Source organism: Pseudophryne corroboree, chromosome 4 (genome assembly GCF_028390025.1).
Source record: "Pseudophryne corroboree isolate aPseCor3 chromosome 4, aPseCor3.hap2, whole genome shotgun sequence".
NCBI lineage: Eukaryota > Metazoa > Chordata > Amphibia > Anura > Myobatrachidae > Pseudophryne > Pseudophryne corroboree.
Window position 1 is genome coordinate 421,716,886 of NC_086447.1, and position 18,913 is coordinate 421,735,798.

General features: G+C 42.9%; 1 protein-coding gene across 9 annotated transcripts in view; it reads left to right on the forward strand.

The window, feature by feature from the left end:
* Positions 1-18,913, forward strand: part of MYO6 (myosin VI) — a 449,562-nt gene that overhangs the window by 268,131 nt on the left and 162,518 nt on the right. For all 9 annotated transcript variants that reach the window (XM_063916839.1, XM_063916841.1, XM_063916842.1 and 6 more), the window contains exons 13-14: positions 4,160-4,317; positions 9,915-10,006. In XM_063916839.1, the coding sequence (XP_063772909.1) occupies positions 4,160-4,317; positions 9,915-10,006 (250 nt within the window). The remainder of the gene's footprint in view (positions 1-4,159; positions 4,318-9,914; positions 10,007-18,913) is intronic.

Here is an 18,913-nt window from a genome sequence, read left to right on the forward strand (position 1 = left end):
CCTCCACTGTTGGAGCTTAGCTTTCTAAGAGGATTATAGAGTTTAAAAGGCCAGAAGCATTAAATGGAATAAGCTATGTTGAGAGCAAATAATAAAATGGAGATATAGACTACATTACCTTAAAAAATATTCGGGCTAAAATATTTTTTTGTGTTTTAAGAATTGGTGCTCACATTCACCTTCATAATAACCCCCCAAAAACAATAATATGATGTTACAGTATATAATGGTATTCCAGTTTTAGGTCAATCCAGATAAAGTGGTCCAACACAGGTTGCTTAACCATTTAAAAAATATATACTGTAGATACTACTGTTCTTGGCAAAGTCTTGGTTACATTTTAGTCCACCAATTGATTACTTTGTCACATTTTAATGACTGAAATTAGTACTTTTTAGGGTGCCACTACATCAGCTTGGAAAGAAATCTCAGGGTTTTTTTGTTTTTGTTTTTTTGCAATTTGTGTACAAATCGCTTGTTTTAGGAGTATTTAAAAATTATGTTTTCTGAATTGTACGTATTTTAGGTCTAAATATCTCTGTTTGGCAATATAGGAAAGAATATTTTTTGGCACAAGTCAAGTTCTATATCGGTGGTTCTCAAACTGTGTTGTGGCACCATGGGGTGCCTCAAGGCACTTGCAGGGGTGCCTTGGATTGGTGTTCCAGGACCAATTCAAATTATTTATGGTCAACGTACTAGGCAAAACCAGTGCTGGTGGCTGCCAGTCATAAAATACTTGGACAAACGGAAGCAAATATTGTCCCTCGCCACACATTTGAACCTAAGGATAACATATAAACACAATTTATTTTATTTAATATTTATTTCGAAATGTCTCAATAAGAAACATTTGGCCCTGGGGTGCCATGAAAATAATTTTGATACTCTAGTGCGCCATGATTAAAAAAAAGTTTGGGAACCACTGGTCTATATGATACTACTGTGAAAAATTCAAGTTTCAGACTGAAGTGAAACTAGAGTTACATACAGTTCCAACAAAACCCTTAGCTAACGCAGTATTCTGCCAGCTATGTGTAACCAGATTATTATTTTAATCCTTATTGTTTTAGGGTTTTTCTGTTATAAGAACTGTTTTTTTAAATTCCAATTAGCATCTAGAGTCTTTTTTGCCAAAAATGCATCTTTGGGGGTTATCCAATTACTGTAGGTGCGATAACGTTTTCGGCGGAACAAAGCTGCCGTATATAGAGATTTTTGACCGGTGGTCATTATTGCATATCCAGTTAGAAGTCCCCGATTTAATGTGTTATCGCAGCTTCAGGTGCCTGACTGCAGTGAATTTTTTTCCCAATGAGTTATTCACTCTTTTGCCTATTTTTACTGAAGTCAAATGTGAAAATAATGCTCATTTGTTTCTTTGATGTGAGAGGGATTGTGCACTCAGAATTTGTACCCCAGAGTGAAACGGTCAACCAAAGTTTTTATTTTGACGTTTTGAAATGTTGCGTCATGATTTGAGGAAAAAAGTCCTGATTTGTGGCAAACAGGTTACTGGTTCTTCCATCATGACAAAGCACCTGCCTACATAGCACTAAGGCCCTCATTCCAAGTTGTTCGCTCGCTAGCTGCTTTTAGCAGCCGTGCAAATGCTAAGCCGCCTCCCTCTGGCAGTGTATCTTAGCTTAGCAGAAGTGCGACCGGAAGGATCGCAGCGCGGCTACAAAAAAAAAAATAGTGCAATTTCTGAGCAGCTCGAAACTTACTCCTAGCTTGCGATCACTTCAGACTGTTTAGTTCCTGTTTTGACATCACGAACATGCCCTGCGTGCGGCCAGCCACGCCTGCGTTTCTCCAGGCACGCCCGCGTTTGTATCTGACATGCCTGCGTTTTTACACACACTCCCCGAAAACGGTCAGATACCACCCAGAAACACCCACTTCCTGTCAATCACTCTGCGGCCAGCAGTGCGACTGAAAAGCGTAGCTAGACCTTGTGTGAAACTGCATTGGCTTTTGTGAAAGTACGTCGCGCGTGCGCATTGAGCCGCATACGCATGCGCAGAAATGCCGAATTTTAGCCTGATCGCTGCACTGCGAACAACGGCAGCTAGCGATCAACTCTGAATGACCCCCTTAGTGTTAAGCAATTTTTACCCAAAAATGACATTGCATCTTTGCCTAAGTGTGTACCCACCTGTAGATGCATTTTACTGCAAAAATAGACACCCGGTGTGACTGCAACAAAGATGTATGAAGACACATCTGTATGAAGTTTTAAGAAATTTTGTTGGGCCCTAGAGTACAAGGCATCGCTCCGATCAGGTGAGCGGGATGGGGAGCAGAATTATAGCGGTATCTATGGTAGAGGGATGGGGAGCAGACTTATCGAAGAATCCTCCCACAACTACTTCTCCTTGGTGGACCTGGTAAAGCAAGGAGGCCAGCTTCTAGAAAAAACGTATTTGGGGCATACACAATTACTTGAGTACCGGTCAAAATTGATTCAGGGCAGAGGTTGGGATCAGGTGCCGGGATCTGGGTGATACAGAGATATTTCATTTTCCAGATGGTCAAGAGCTCCGATGTGGTGGTTATGAGCTGTGTAATATTGATATGACCCTGATGTCAGTGGGTTCTGGGATTATATTCATGGAGCAATGGAGAGATGTGACTATCCGTGATGGCCACCTAACCATCCCCCTAACATGAAGCATACCAAACTAAAATATGTGAAATAATTTTGTGGTGTATGAAGTTCCATTATTCCATTACTCCATTGTTCCATTATTAGGCCATTACCAAAACACTTGTTACTGATGCATAGTAAAATAAGCTATTTTGAATGTGGACCAATTTTCATGAGAATGTAGTGTCGGCTCAATAGGGGGGTTAATACCTTGTGAATACTCTGTTAGGCATACATACAATTTCAGTGGTTCCTTGTGGATGAAGAGACTTAGGTGGACATTCCGAGTTGATCGCTCGCTAGCAGTTTTTAGCAGCCGTGCAAATGCTATGCCGCCTCCCACTGGGAGTGTATTCTAGCCTAGCAGAAGTGCTAACAATAGGATCGCAGAGCGGCTACTAAATAATTTTGTGCAGTTTCAGAGTAGCTTCAGACCTACTCAGCGCTTGCGATCACTTAAGACTGTTCAGTTCCTGTTTTGACGCCACGAACACGCCCTGCGTTCACCCAGCCACGCCTGCGTTTTTCCTGGCATGCCTGCGTTTTTCTGAACACTCCCTGAAAACGGTCAGTTGACACCCAGAAACGCCCTCTTCCTGTTAATCACTCTGCGGCCAGCAGTGTGACTGAAAAGCTTCGCTAATCCTTGTGTGAAACGACATTGTTCATTGTAATAGTACGACGCGCGTGCGCATTGCGCCGCATGCGCAGAAGTGACGATTTTTTGCCTGATCACTGCGCAGCGACCGAAAGCAGCTAGCGATCAACTCGGAATGACCCCTTTAATTCTTACACGTATCACTTAATTGATAATTGTTTTTTCAGATAGTGAGTACAATATAAAAATATGTTGATACAGGTTGAGTCTCCCTTATCCAAAATGCTTGGGACCAGAGATATTTTGGATATGGGATTTTTCCGTATTTTGGAATAATTGCATACCATAATGAGATACCATGGGTATGGGACTTAAATCTAAGCACAGAATGAATTTGTTACATATACACCTTATACACACAGCCTGAAGGTAATTTTAGCCAATATTTTTTATAACATTGTGCATTAAACAAAATGTGTCTACATTCACACAATTCATTTATGTTTCATATACACCTTATATACACAGCCTGAAGGTCATGTAATACAATATTATTAATAACTTTGTGTATTAAACAAAGTTTGTGTACATTAAGCCATCAAAAAACAAAGGTTTCACAATCTCACTCTCACTCAAAAAAGTCCGTATTTCGGAATATTCCGTATTTCGGAATATATGGATATGGGATACTCAACCTGTAGTAAGTTTAGTTTTCTGTTGCTAGTTTTATAATTATGGGAGCAGTTAATTGCTATGCTTGACGTCTTACAAATTTAGGAATTTAATTTTTTCTACACATTTTTATATTTCATGATCTCACTCTACAATTTTATTTTGATGCACATTCATTAAATTTAGCTATTGTATATATTCTAAAGATGTAAAATATATATATATGTTTATTGTTTCAGGGTGCCATTGAAAGTGGAGCAGGCAAACAATGCTCGAGATGCACTGGCAAAGGCAGTATACAGCCGGCTGTTTGATCATGTGGTCAACCGGGTAAATGAGTGCTTCCCCTTTGAGAGTTCTGCTTTCTTTATTGGCGTTTTAGACATTGCTGGTTTTGGTAAGTAATCTAAATGATTATTAATGTCTACTTTATGGGCGTTTGTTTTTTGTTGTAAATTTAGAAAAACAAATTGTGGCACATTTACCTAGCCAGTCGCATATTGTCAAATAGTGGGGTTAACACCTGGTGAAAACATCCAAAGAGTGCAATGAACCTCAATTATAGAAGTATATTATATATGGCATTTATTATTTAACATAACCTTCAATATAATCAGCAATTAATGCTAAAAGGCCTAAATAGTTATAAAAATTAATTCATGTAAAATCTATATAAGCAGACTCCAAAGCACATAACAATAAAGACTTAGGGGGTAATCCTATTAGCAGCGCTACTTTATTGCTGCTAATAGGAACGCTGGGGGCTATCCTATTATCCCCGATGCAGTGCACTCCTCCCCCCCGATGCCGGCACTTATCAGGGATTATGTTTTGAATTCACAATAAGCTTTGTGGACATAAGCAATAAACCTCTTGGAACATAAATATTAACCAGCACTTTATCTAATTACAAAATTAAGGGCGGTATCCTTTTAGCCCCAAAGTGCTTTCGGCCAATCAAAATGGCCGGATGTCGTGATGTATGACCGATGGTCATTATTGCGGTATCCAATTGGAGACCGTTTTGATTGCCCGAAATTGGACCCCTGATCATGCGAGAACACATGGGATCGGGATAAGTGGATACATTGCTGGAGAGATGGCAGTGCTTCTGAAGAAGCTGGGGGGGGAGAGTGCCCCAGCGAAACATGGTAAGCAGCTACTCAACCTTTTATAAACATATTTCCACTGATGCTACAGTGACATCTTTGGACCCTAAAAATTAGGACTGTATCTTGCCCAGACACACCAGCACTGGCCATCTGCCATCTCTCCAGCCATGGATCCACAGCCAAAACAACTGCAAGTCATCTTACTTAAAGGCCCATACACACAGTAAGATTCGGGCTATGCCCGATTCTCACTTTGCAACAGGGGCTAGGTCGGCATCGCAAGCACATAATGAGTGTGCTTGCAATACTGACTATGACGATTTTGGCTAAGTGTCAATTTTGACTCTCTTCTATAGAGAGAGTCAAAATTTACTTGCCTGCACAGTCTATCTAGGCTTGCGATGCCGACCGCGCATCAGCATCGAATCGGGATCGCAAGGTGACTTTCACCTTGCAATCTGCACTAACTTTTCTTATGATTTTGACTATATAGTCAAAATCGTAAGAAAATATCTCACCGTGTATACACACCATAAGGACTGTCTGGACCTCAATATCCAAGGACTGGTAAATATCCCAAACAGAAAATGGCCTATGTGGGCAGACACCTTATTTTGCTGGGACTTTAGCAGTTCATATATGTGGGTACAAACCAGACCAGAATCCACTGTCTTGCACTAGTATATTTGTGTGCATGTTTGAATGTGTGCTAATTTGTTCTTTTTACATTGACCGTGCATGTGGAACATCCCAATGTTTTATTTTTTAATAAATGCTGAATCATTACTTTTTATCAGCAGCACCATTATATATATTGAATATATATTTCCTTTTGTAATACCCATTATATTGTTTAGCATTTTACCCTTAATAGTGCTGTATCTTTATTTCCACTAATCTCCGAGTACTTCTGGTATCAACAAATATGTAGCTCTTGGATTTGAAGCCATATGCATTTTTGGGTTCCTTCAAATGCAAAATATAAAATGTTTTTATTATGCCTATAGCAGGCACTCCATATAAACGTTTGCACAGCAGGTAATGCTCTTGTGGTGGATAATTATTAGCAGCACACTATTCTCCTTTGCTGCTGTATTGCTTTACCAAGAGTTTTCCCTTTTAGCACTCATATTATTCTTCTCTTCTGGCATAATTTTCACATTTTTTTTCATCTTTTTTTCTCTTGTTCCATGTTTTACTTACAGCTCTTGTTTCTGTTTCTCTTAATGCCACCAGCATTCCATTTAATGCTTTTACTCATATAACCAGTTACCCTTCTTCTGAGATTGTATTCATATATCATCTTTGCAGGGCCGAAACTAGGATTTTCGGCACCCGGAGCAAAGCAGTAATTTTGTGCGAGCCCCATTTCCCCCCCCCCAAAAAAAAACCCAAACAAAAACAAAACACAAAATGAAAACAAACAAACAAACAAACAAACAAACAAACAAACAAACCCTATCAGCCTAAAATAATCAGATTATAATTTTCTTTTTTTTAAAAGGGGATGAGTCACATGCCCCACCAGTGTGTTCAACTACATGCTCCTCTGTGTGTCCCCATACATTGCACTATATCATAACACTTCATCAGTGCACTACATGCCCCTATCCACTGCACTACATGCCCCTATGCACTGCACTCCATACCCTATATGCTACACTACATCACTACGCTACATTCCCTTATATGCTACACCACATCAGTGCACTACATGCCCCTATATACTGCAGTACATTACTACACTACATACTCTATATGGTACACTATATCACTGCACTACACCCCCCCCTCATTAAGCTACACCAAATCCCCCTATCTGGGAGGCAAAGCGGAGGTTGATACTGCTAACTGAGAGCACAGTGCGATTCTAAAGCTTGTACGGTGCACTGCATGCTAGTCGCAGCACTGCATGGTAAAGAAGAGAGTTTAAGACAGTAGCCAACATAGGAGAGATCTCAAGTACTGGAGCTCCACCCGCACAGCTTTGGAGCCAGCTGCGTGCAGACAGGTGGGTTAGATACATTGCCCTGGGAGCAGTCTGCTGTCTCACTGGAGCAGCACAGCACTGCCAGTTTAAAAAAACAAACAAACCCTACGCCCCCTCAAATCCTGCATCCGGGGCGCATGCCCCCTTAGGGCCCCCCCCTAGTTACGGCCCTGATCTTTGCTATTGACATGCAGTGTTCTTGGGAATAAAGGTTAAATTCATATTAGAAGAATCATGTTCATCCTTCATCAGAAAAGAAAATTTTTGAACAATGCAATAGCATCAGGTATTCCTGAAGGCTAATAACTGTATAATTAATGATGTCAGGGTTTACTGAGATTACACCAAGCAGTGGGCAAATAATTCAGTAAAATCTAACAATGGTCTATAAATTCAGCCACTATAAGCTAAACCCTTACTTGCTCCCACAAATATAGGCAAGTTGTGTCTCCGAAGTCCTCACTCCCCTGGCTTTTCTTTTCTTATTCTTGCACTAAACACCCGTGCTACTACTTAAAACTTCTACCTTTGGGGGTTGAGGATAAATTTGCCCATTTTGTATTAAGGCGACCCTAAAGGCCACTCCCTTTTTAACTTTGCGTGATTGAAAGTTGGCTATTCTATGTTGAATTTATTATGCGATCATTAACTTACATCACCGCGTGCTTACCAGCAATTTGTGTCTGTCGGAATCCTTAATTTAACTTTTGCTGGGTCAGCCCTGCTACATACTGCATTTCCATGTTAATATGGGAGAACAGTTTCAGACCCTTTAATCTGCCTCTCCATGACATAATGGTTATATAGCTTTGAAAGTGCACTTTATTACAAATAAATAATTTTTAATATCAATTAAGGGATTGGTTCCACCACACATTCAGTTGTAGAATACTGGTCCATGTTGAAAAGTCCTCATTTACAGATGTGTCCTCATACATCCATCCTCAATATGCCATGCAGTGTGAGATGCGTGGCGTGAATAAACCGCAAAGTCCCATGCAACTTTTCTAACGTCTAGCATCTTTTTTTTTTTTTGCCGAAAATGTGTTTTAGTCGCAATGCAGTGTGACTAGGATGCATGAGGAGAATGTGCTGATCAATTTACTATATGACACTTGTATATTGTGTATGACTGAGTCTGTATATAGAGCAGAACAGAACCTGTATTGGGAAAAGAGCTGCGGCTGCTACATAGCACTTTGTGTACAGATTTGGAGACTTGGTTGAACACAGATATACAAATGTCATATATAAAATTAATCCGCACAGTCTCCTCGTGTCACCTAGTCACATTGCGACCAAGAAGCCTGTTTGGCAAACAAGAAGCAAAAAAGAGGCCCAATAATAGAAGATTCTCACGCGACCTGGGGTGCCAAGATGGGCTGTTTGGCATGACTACAGCACAGCTCTATGGGTACATATCTGTATGGGAACCCGGCGGAAGTGCCGTATCTAGACATTTTAGCTCTGTGTGCATGAAACCGCATCAGCCCCCCCCCCCCCCCTTCCCCCCACACACACATACAATTATTTAAAAGAGGGCCAGTGCGCCAAAAATATTGAAGGGTGGCTTCATAGGAAAGGGTCATGGACACAAAATAATACCAATCCATATTGCGCTGCACAGTAGTCTCTCTATTTTTCAGTAGTGCCACTTGCACACATTACACCAGGTAGAGCCCCCTTATACACATTGTGGCAGGTAGAGTAAATTATACACTGAACCCCTCATTTTCCAGGAACAACTGCTTTGTGGCCTGCTTTAATGTAGTAACATTTTAACTGTCTTAACTACTTGCCTGGCGACCATGCCTGCAAGTGCTTTATCTGACCTGGCCGCATAGGATACGACCAGTCAGATAAACCGCGTTAGCGGCGGCAGGGAAGGGAAACTGCCCTCCGCTGCTGCTGTCAGAGGGACTGGAAGGTCCCTCTGCCTTCCAGCACCCAACCCCCAGTGTTGCAGTGATGCCGTGCTGCCGATCATTGCTGATCGGTCAGCACAGCAGGACCCCCACCCCCGGTGGCTGCAGACAATAGCAGCCGCTGGTAAGTGTAAATCATCGCCCCCAAGCTCCCCCTGTGTACCTGGCAGCTGTCTGGGCTCTAAAGACTAAAGTTGCGATGGTCAAGATGTTACCGATGTTCCAATGGTTGCAATGTTCCCAATCGATGTTCCAATGGTTGTTGTTTATTTATTTTTTTAAATCACTTTTTTTTTCAACTAAAATCATTTTTGATAGAATTAAATTCATGTTCTTCACCTAATTCGCTCATTTAAAAAAATGCCAATTTCTGAGCATTTTTTGGGGGGAAAAAATTGTCAGTTAAGTGGGTAAGCTGGTCACCGACAAAGAGATACCGCTGGAATGCACTGTTTTTCCATTGCCTAGGCCACAAATGGATACACATTTAACAACCAAATCCACAGCAATTAGCCTAATCATTTACTACAGTATATGTCAGAGCAGACCAAACCAAATAGCTTTTCCTGGGAAGATTCAAGCAGTATTGGTTGTTTCTCAAATGACCATTTTCAAAATACACACAGTGATGAGAAACTACGATCATAACAATTGTGGCATTTTGTTGCCCATACACTAATCAATAAGCAGTTAACGAAAATCTGATCTATACAAATGGATCTGTGCATATATTGCTAGCTTTAGATTCACAACTCATTTCATCCCTAAATACCCAAATCATTTCTAACCTTTTTACTGTGAAAAGAAACGTGTGTGCCCTTTACAAAGTAAATCTTCTTTCTAGCTTTTCCAATTCCGTATGAAACCTATGAATAATGTTTATACTATTAATGCAGCAGTAATCAGCGTCTCAGTCATTGTTATTTGATATGAGCTGTATTAATGTTCTGATCACCTCTATTTTCAGAATACTTTGAACACAACAGTTTTGAACAGTTTTGCATTAACTACTGTAATGAGAAGCTGCAGCAGTTCTTTAATGAAAGGATCCTGAAAGAGGTACGCAGATAGTGAATTAAATGTTACCTGTCATTTAGAAAATAAGAAGTCGTACATTAGACCCTTAGGGCACTTGCATATATTAATTACTGAGACATGAAACAGCTGTCAACTATGTAGCTGTTCTAGTTTATTTTTAGCATGTAACACTCCTCAGTGTTGGGGTCTGTATATTACAGTTACAATATATGTATTTAATGTAGTCACAGTAGTTATCAACAATTTGTAGTTTTTTTTTTGTTTTTTTTTTACCAAGTAAGTGTGTTCCTTATTATTTGAGAACCTTATCTGCTCTCCCTGTGCACTGTAAAATAAGTGTACAGTACCTGAGTGTAGGAGCAGTTTTATCTGTTTTCAGTATTAACACTTCCCATTAATTGAAGACATAAATCTTAAATGTAATCCCTTGAAAAGCCTAGGGACTACTTCAAGTACTTGTATTCTTTTTGCAGCTTGCCATTAGCATAGAGAAGTTGATATTCAAGGTAATGTAACAGTCAAAGGTTTTAAGGATATCAAGAAGCACAACTCAAACTGACAGAGGTACTCAAGTTACCTGTGCTAAAGCATGGATATCCTTAAAACCTGCAATGTTTGGGTGCCTTGATTACTGAGTTTTAGAAGCCCTGACATAGGGTGTGAAAACTGTTGTGGAGAAGCACATCTGGTTCTCAAGGTTAGAATCAGATAAGAAGTGCAGATTACCAGTGTAAGGGGAGGTCCGAGTCGAGAAAAGCAGCTTCAGCTTCATTATTCAAGGACTGTCCGTAAGAGCTTGTCCATGTTTGTACATTACTTACAAAGGGAGCAGCACAAAACTGGTTTAAAGTAGTTCATTAAAAACAATAATAACATAAAATATTAGAAGGCATTGGTCTGTGTCTCAAGCCCCCATTAGCATATCTGCTATTGGGATTTTGAGCTTGATGAGTAGGGCCCATAATGTATCAGTAGCTTCCTATTCTGTACCTCAGAAAATATTATGCTCACATGCCATATTCAGCTTCAGACATGTGGTGCTGGACATGTTGCTACTGGTCAGCAACCACCAAGACACCAATTGCATCTGAAAGAAGAGGAGGAAGAAGGTAATGCGTGTAGATTGCAGAGGTGAGAGAAGGTGCAAGGCAACAGGAAAAGTGGTTTGGGAAGAGTACAAGGAAAAAGTGAATGGTGCAGTTAATGGTAGAAGGTTGGGGAAAAAATATGGTGAAAGATAGAGGAGACAGATGCAAAATGGGGGGGGGGGGGGGCTAGATTTGCACACATGTGAGGGGCATACACTACATAGAAATTGAAGAATGGAAAGCAGATGAGGGAAACAGACAACAGATGAATAGATGTAGACACAGATGAGGGACACAATACAGAAAACAGGATGCATACACAGCAGAAGAGGAGTAGAGGTAGGAGCCGGGGAGGCACAGCTTCTGCACATAAAGGAGCTATGAACTCCATGTTTTTGTAGTGTCTGTACTGTGACGGTCCTATAGCAAAAGTTTTGCAGAAAGACTGGCAGAAGTTGGGTACTGAGAGAGTGGAGACACATGCAGCAGATGGACTAGGGGGTGGGACACATATCTATCAGTTGGAATGGGGGGGCACATGAAGGAGATGGACTGAGAGTGGGGGACACATGCATGAAATGGCCTGAGAGAGGAGATGCATGCAAGAGATGTACAGGGGTAGACCCTGGCTATCTGGCAGACCTGATGGTTTATGGAGTTCGCACAGAATCCGTGCCAAGGGACATGTTTAGCCCCAGTCTGTCCCTGAGCAGACACATGCAGGAGATGAACAGGAAGGAGAGAACACATGCAGAAGCAGTGCAGAGAGCCTGGGAGAGACAAACAGGAGATGCACTGAAGGGGTCAGAGACCGGAGACGGGCTGGTGCTGTGGAGATAGAGAATACTTACCGACATGGGCCATACTAAGAAATTGGAATCCTTCTCACCATTCTAAGGGTCAGAAAGCAGCTTCATAAATCAGGAACTCTTCCACTCACCATGTGTTGAGTTCCTCCAATCAGAGACTCATGGGATACCTGTGAAACCTGCAGGGTCTTTCCTTGCTGCTCTCTCCAAATCATACCTTGCTGAGTATACCATCATGTCCCTGATTGCACCCCCACACCACACGCAAGCCTGCTGGCCCTCTGCAGATGGCAGGGGACTCTCTGGGTTCCACCGGGCCCTAATTGGTAATATGGCTCTGGTTTCCGGCTAGTTACAACCACTAAGCCACAAATGGAAATATGAAGTGCTGAACAGCTCTGAATCTCCCTTTATTGCTCTAAGGGGTCTATTTACTAAGCCTTGGATGGAGATAAAGTTGCTGGAGATAAAGTACCAGCCAATCGGCTCCTAACTGCTAAGTTACAGGCTGTGTTTGAAAAATTACAGTTGGGAGCCGATTGGCTGGTACTTTATCTCCAGCTGCTTTATCTCCATCCAAGGCTTAGTAAATAGACCCCTAAGTTGCATATGCAGGCCCTGTACAGTTTGCACAAAAAACCCAAAAACAAAAAACACCTGTTCACAGTCAGACTTGCGTACAACTCTGAATCAGGCCCAAAGGTGCTAATTTGCACCATAAAACCATATTGCAATACAAGGAGTGTTAATTATGATTTTGTTGTTTTTACATATAGGGAAAATATTGCCTTTTTACACATGTAGGTTTGTTTGCTGAAAATATAAATTCTTCCTCCAGCCTGTAAGCATTCTGCTTTACTCTCTCCCATGTTTCTGTGCCACTTTCACCTGTTTGTGTGTGCATGCCTGCCTTTCCTATCATGCTGCATGTGTGCACACACGTGCCTTTGTTTCTGTATGTGAGCTGACTCTCCATCTTCCCGAGTATAGGAGCAGCTCATGCTCAGACTTGCATCTTCATCCTGTACACTTAACAGCCTTCCATATTTCTCCTGCATGTGTGCGCAACGAATTTCCCTATTCCTATTATGCACTTGGAATTTCCTCTTCTATTCTCTTCTCTTCTCACTTAGGAGGAAATGTACTAAGCCTTGTATAGTGATAAAGTGGAGAGAACTAAAGTTCCAGCCAATCAGCTTCTAACTGCTATGTTACAGGCTGTGTTTGAAACATGACAGTTAGGAACTGATTAGTTGGTACTTTATCTCTCCATTTTAGCACTATACAAGGCTTTGCCCCTCAAGGCTTCTCCTGTATCTCTGTCTTAATCAGGAATTGGAGAGGGTGCATAAGAAAAATATTGTTTGTGTGTGTTCTTAGACATTAAAGTTTAGTACAAAATGCATACCAGTATATTAGTTGTATTATTCATGAATAAATATGGCTAATATGTAAAGGGCTGTTTTAGAGGCACAAGCTTTATTCAAATCAGTGCATAATTCACTTAGAAGTGACAGTGCTGAAGTGGAACCTGACAACTGTTTAGATCTCGCTGCTCTGTTTGTTTATCCTTTCATTTACATTTTAATGCGGTTGTAGAACATGGAACCGGACTTCAGATGTCTGCTGTGCTCTCATAGACACCCTTGTCATCTTGAGCTTCTCATAGTTAAATATTGCTAGGGAAATGATGATGATATACAGATGCTTTAATGGATAAATCAAATGAATGTCAGGTTAGAATGACTTCATTCCATTCATTTAGTCAGTGTTGATAGAGATAAATACTTCTCTCTGGAATTGGTATGAGGTTGATGTTGTAGGTAAATTAATTAATTCCACTGTTTTGCAGTGAATGTGTCAGCTACGCCACTGACTGATTAATATATGTATATTAATTAATTGCTCACTCTTTTACATAAGGAAAATGTATGTCAATGGATAGCAAAGCATCAATATAAAGTACTAGCCTTGCAGGTTCATGTTCTCAGAATAAAAAAGTGATTCTGTCCTAGAATCGTGTTTTCCGAATGTACAGGAAATATATATTTTTTCTGCAGATCCATCAACCTGTGCAGAGGCATAGCAACACTGGTAGCAGCGGTGTCAGGCTCAAGGGCCCAGCTGTAATTCCTGTATGCTAACCTGAGTTCAGGGCTATTCTCTTCTTTTTCTTTCCTTGTAAATGTGAAAGCATGAGCACTGAGTTATTACAAGAAGGCAGGCAGACAATGCATGTAAAATATCTGTTGTAGGATTTCCTAGTGCTAAGAAAATGTGAAGAGAACCTGGCTTAGATTTTGTCCATGGCCTTAGTTATACCAGTGAAACTATGTATGTATGTATGTATGTATGTATGTATGTATGCTATCACTTTCTGTCCTCCTACCACTAACCCATAAGAACAGGGTACTCTACATGCCTTCGTTACACGATCAGTGGCAGGCTGGGCTGTTATCTGCCCCCCAGGGGGTACAGTTTTGCAGCACTAGGCCTGCTGCGTTGTGTATGCATACACTGACAGCCAGGAAGGATCCTCTGCCTGCCCCCCGACTGTCATTGTCTTGCTGCAGTTGTTGCACACTGCTGTGTCTGGCAAGCCTCTAGCTACTAGCATGAGAAGGGGCCAGCCCAGCAGATACAGACAGGGCCCCCATCAAAGGGGTAAAGGTGGTACACCTGTATTGGTATCAGTAAATGGAGAGGACATGGTGGCTCCAATGAACCTAACTACAAACTGTTTCTGTGAATCAGTGTCTATGATCAATGGTGCCTTCCACAGGGCCAGATTATGATGAAGAACCTATGCTGGAAAACCCTTTAACAGAAAGGTGCCCCCTCAGGTCCCCAGCAGATCAGCAGAGTTTTTCTTTGGTCTGCAGTAGCCTTTCCCCCAACTCTCTTCCTGTCTTCTCACCTTCATCCCTGCTTCCATTGGAACTGCACAGAATAAGGCAGACTGTAGCAGCTAGCTGCGGAGCAGCAAACCACAGAGGTACTCCCTTTCCTCTGCAGTCTATCCCACTATGGCCCTCATTCCGAGTTGATCGCTAGCTGCTTTCGTTCGCAGCGCAGCGATCAGGCCAAAAAACGGCAATTCTGTGCATGCGCATGGGGCGTTGTACTTTCACAAAAGCCGATGCTCTTTTACACCGGCTCTAGCGACGCTTTTCAGTCGCACTGCTGACCGCAGAGTGATTGACAGGAAATGGGTGTTTCTGGGTGGTAGCTGACCGTTTTCGGGGACTGTGTGAAAAAAGTAGGCGTGGCTGGGCGAACGCAGGGCGTGTTTGTGACGTCAAAACAGGAACTAAATAGTCTGAAGTGATCGCAAGGTAGGAGTAGGTCTGGAGCTACTCTGATACTACACAATTTTTTTTTGTAGCAGCGCTGCGATCCTTTAGTTCGCACTTCTGCTAAACCTTGATACACTCCCAGAGGGCAGCGGTTTTGCGTTTGCACGGCTGCTAAAAGCAGCTAGCGAGCGAACAACTCTGAATGAGGGCCTATATCCTTTTTCTCAGCAGACACAATCCACTGTCTCATTTTCCCCTGCAGATTTTCTCCAGTCTCCTTTTCTCATGCTGTCTCTCCCACTGTCCACCTTTCCCTACAGTTTATCTCACTGTCCACCTTTCCCTACAGTTTATTTCACTGTCCCCCTTTCCTTAGTAGTCTCTTTCACTGTTTCCTTTTCCCCTGCAGTTTCTCCCACTGTCTCCGTTTCCCCTGCAATCTCTAACATGGTCCTCCTTTCCCCAACAGTCTCTCCCGTTGTCCTCCTTTCCCCTGCAGTCTCTCCCGTTGTCCTCCTTTCCCCTGCAGTCTCTCCCGTTGTCCTCCTTTCCCCTGCAGTCTCTCCCATTGTCCTCCTTTCCCCTGCAGTCTCTCCCACTGTCCTCCTTTCCCTACAGTTTATCTCACTGTCCACCTTTCCCTACAGTTTCTCACTGTCAAATAAACAAACACAATAGCAACGCTAACGGAATAATTGATTAATAAATAAGAAGGATTGAGTGAGAAAAAAAACTGATAACAATTTAATTAGACATATTTTTTAGTGTCTCACTGTCCCCCTTTCCCTTGCAGTCTCTTTCACTGTTTCCTTTTCCCTTGCAGTTTCTCCCACTGTCTCCTTTTCCCCTGCAATCTCTAACATGGTCTTCCTTTCCCCAACATTCTCTCCCACTGTCCTCCTTTCCCCAACAGTCTCTCCCGCTGTCCTCCTTTCCCCAACAGTCTCTCCCGCTGTCCTCCTTTCCCTTGCAGTCTCTCCCTCTGTCCTCCTTTCCCTTGCAGTCTCTCCCACTGTCCTTTCCCCTGCAAGCTCTCACTGTCCCCCTTTCCCTTGCAGTCTCCTTCACGGATTCTTTTTCCCCTGCAGTTTCTCCCACTGTCTCAGTTTCCCCTGCAATCTCTAACATGGTCTTCCTTTCCCCAACAGTCTCTCCCGTTGTCTTCCTTTCCCCTGCAGTCTCTCCCGCTGTCCTCCTTTCCCCTGCAGGCTCTCCCGCTGTCCTCCTCTCCCCTGCAGTCTCTCCCGCTGTCCTCCTTTCCCCTGCAGGCTCTCCCGCTGTCCTCCTTTCCCCTGCAGTCTCTCCCGCTGTCCACCTTTCCCTACAGTTTATCTCACTGTCCCCCTTTCTCTTGCAGTCTCTTTCACTGTTTCCTTTTCCCCTGCAGTTTCTCACACTGTCTCCGTTTCCCCTGCAATCTCTAACATGGTCCTCCTTTCCCCTGCAGTCTCTCCCGTTGTCCTCCTTTCCCCTGCAGTCTCTCCCGTTGTCCTCCTTTCCCCTGCAGTCTCTCCCGTTGTCCTCCTTTCCCCTGCAGTCTCTCCCGCTGTCCTCCTTTCCCCTGCAGTCTCTCCCGCTGTCCTCCTTTCCCCTGCAGTCTCTCCCGCTGTCCTCCTTTCCCCTGCAGTCTCTCCCGCTGTCCTCCTTTCCCCTGCAGTCTCTCCCGCTGTCCTCCTTTCCCCTGCAGTCTCTCCCGCTGTCCTCCTTTCCCCTGCAGTCTCTCCCGCTGTCCTCCTTTCCCTACAGTTTATCTCACTGTCCACCTTTCCCTTGCAGTCTCCTTCACTGTTTCCTTTTCCCCTGCAGTTTCTCCCACTGTCCCTGTTTCCCCTGCAATCTCTAACATGGTCTTCCTTTCCCCAACTGTCTCTCAAGTTGTCCTCCTTTTCCCTGCAGGCTCTCCCGTTGTCCTCCTTTCCCCTGCAATCTCTCCCGTTGTCCTCCTTTCCCCTGCAATCTCTCCCGGTGTCCTCCTTTCCCATGAAGTCTCTCCCACTGTCCCCCTTTCCCCTGTAGTCTCTCCCACTGTTTCCTTTTCCCTGGCAGTCTTTAACATGGTCTCCACTGTAGGGTAACTACAGTGTCTCTCACTGTCCCTATTTCCTCTGCAGTTTCTCCCACTGTCCTACTTTCTTCAGCAGTGTATCCAACTGTTTCCTTTTCCCCTACAGTCTCTTCCAGTGTCTCCCTTTCCCCTACAGTCTCTTTCACTGTCCCCCTTTCCCCTGCGGTGTATCCCACTGTCCCCCTTTCCCCTGCAGTGTATCCCCCTTTCCCCTGCAGTGTATCCCACTGTCCCCCTTTCCCCTTCAGTGTATTCCACTGTCTCCCTTTCCTCTGCAGTGTATCCCCCTTTCCCCTGCAGTGTATCCCACTGTCCCCCTTTCCCCTTCAGTGTATTCCACTGTCTCCCTTTCCTCTGCAGTGTCTCCCACTGTCTCCCTTTCCCTTGCAGTGTCTCCCATGATTCACTTCCCCCCTACAGTTTCTCCCACTGTCTCTGTTTCCCCTGCAGTCTCTTACTGTCCCCTTTTCCCCTGCAGTCGCTCTAACTGGGGAATATGTAAGAAGAGGTGGTAAATGTGAAATGCGCTATTTAAGACTTACAGTACAACGATCATCTGCAGTTATGAAAGCAGATAACGTAAAGAAAAATCAATTTCTATATGGTATCATCTGTAAAAATCTTAACTATTTTGCCATCACAATACTGTTTTGTGGCGACGTAAAATCATTCAAATCTATAAAAAAAAGATAAGCGCACTTTTGCTGCTTATCGTTTTTTACATATCGGCAGGATATGTGTGCTAAGTAGAAAAGCTGGGGCCACTTGCTTGTATTTGCCCCCCAAGCCAGCCACTGTACACGATAATACATTGATATACTGTATCTATCTAACACAAATATATTCTTTTAATAACAACTGCAAGGAAGAAATCCGCTATTACAAATGTGAGCATCATTGCTAGATAATGATGCACAGCTGATGTAAAGAAAGATGTCAATATGTGTAATGGGAACCTGGGACTCCTGCTATAAACCAGAAACACAAATCTAAGTAAACTGGTCCATATTACGGATAATAATTAAGGACCACTGGGGGCACAGATAAAGATATAGAGAGGCCTTAGCAGTAACATACAGTACAGTAGAATGTAACATATAACAGGAGAATATTGCTGTGAACAGTATAATAGTGGGTCAACCTGTAGATATAATGCAAATCAGTAAATGAATGGAAGGGGAAATTGCTACTGTAGTAGATGATGCATAGAAAATGGAGAAAAAGGTTGGGGTAAGAACAATGCTAAAATTCTGAGAATGAAGGAAAGTAATACAAAGACAGAACAGGCTTACAGAAAACATCGTTAATTAATTTAGTTTCACTTCCAAAGCTTGATGCATACTGGCACATCACAGTCCCATAGTATTCTATGTGGACTGCAGTGCCAGCGGGACCACTTTTATGCATATTGAGCAGAGCCGACCCTAACCAATATGATGCCCTAGGCAAGATTTTGGCTGGTGTCCCTAGCACTGCTGCTAGTTCCGCCTCTGACCCTGCACCCTTTCCCAACACCATCACCCCTCACCCATAGCAGTCCTCATTTTTGGTGCTCCCACCACCCCATATTTTAAATAGGAACAGTGCACAGTTTCAGCGTACAGCCCAAAATGGGGCGTCTTCTTGCTGGGAAGGGGCATGGCCACACAATAGTACCTCCTATTTAAATT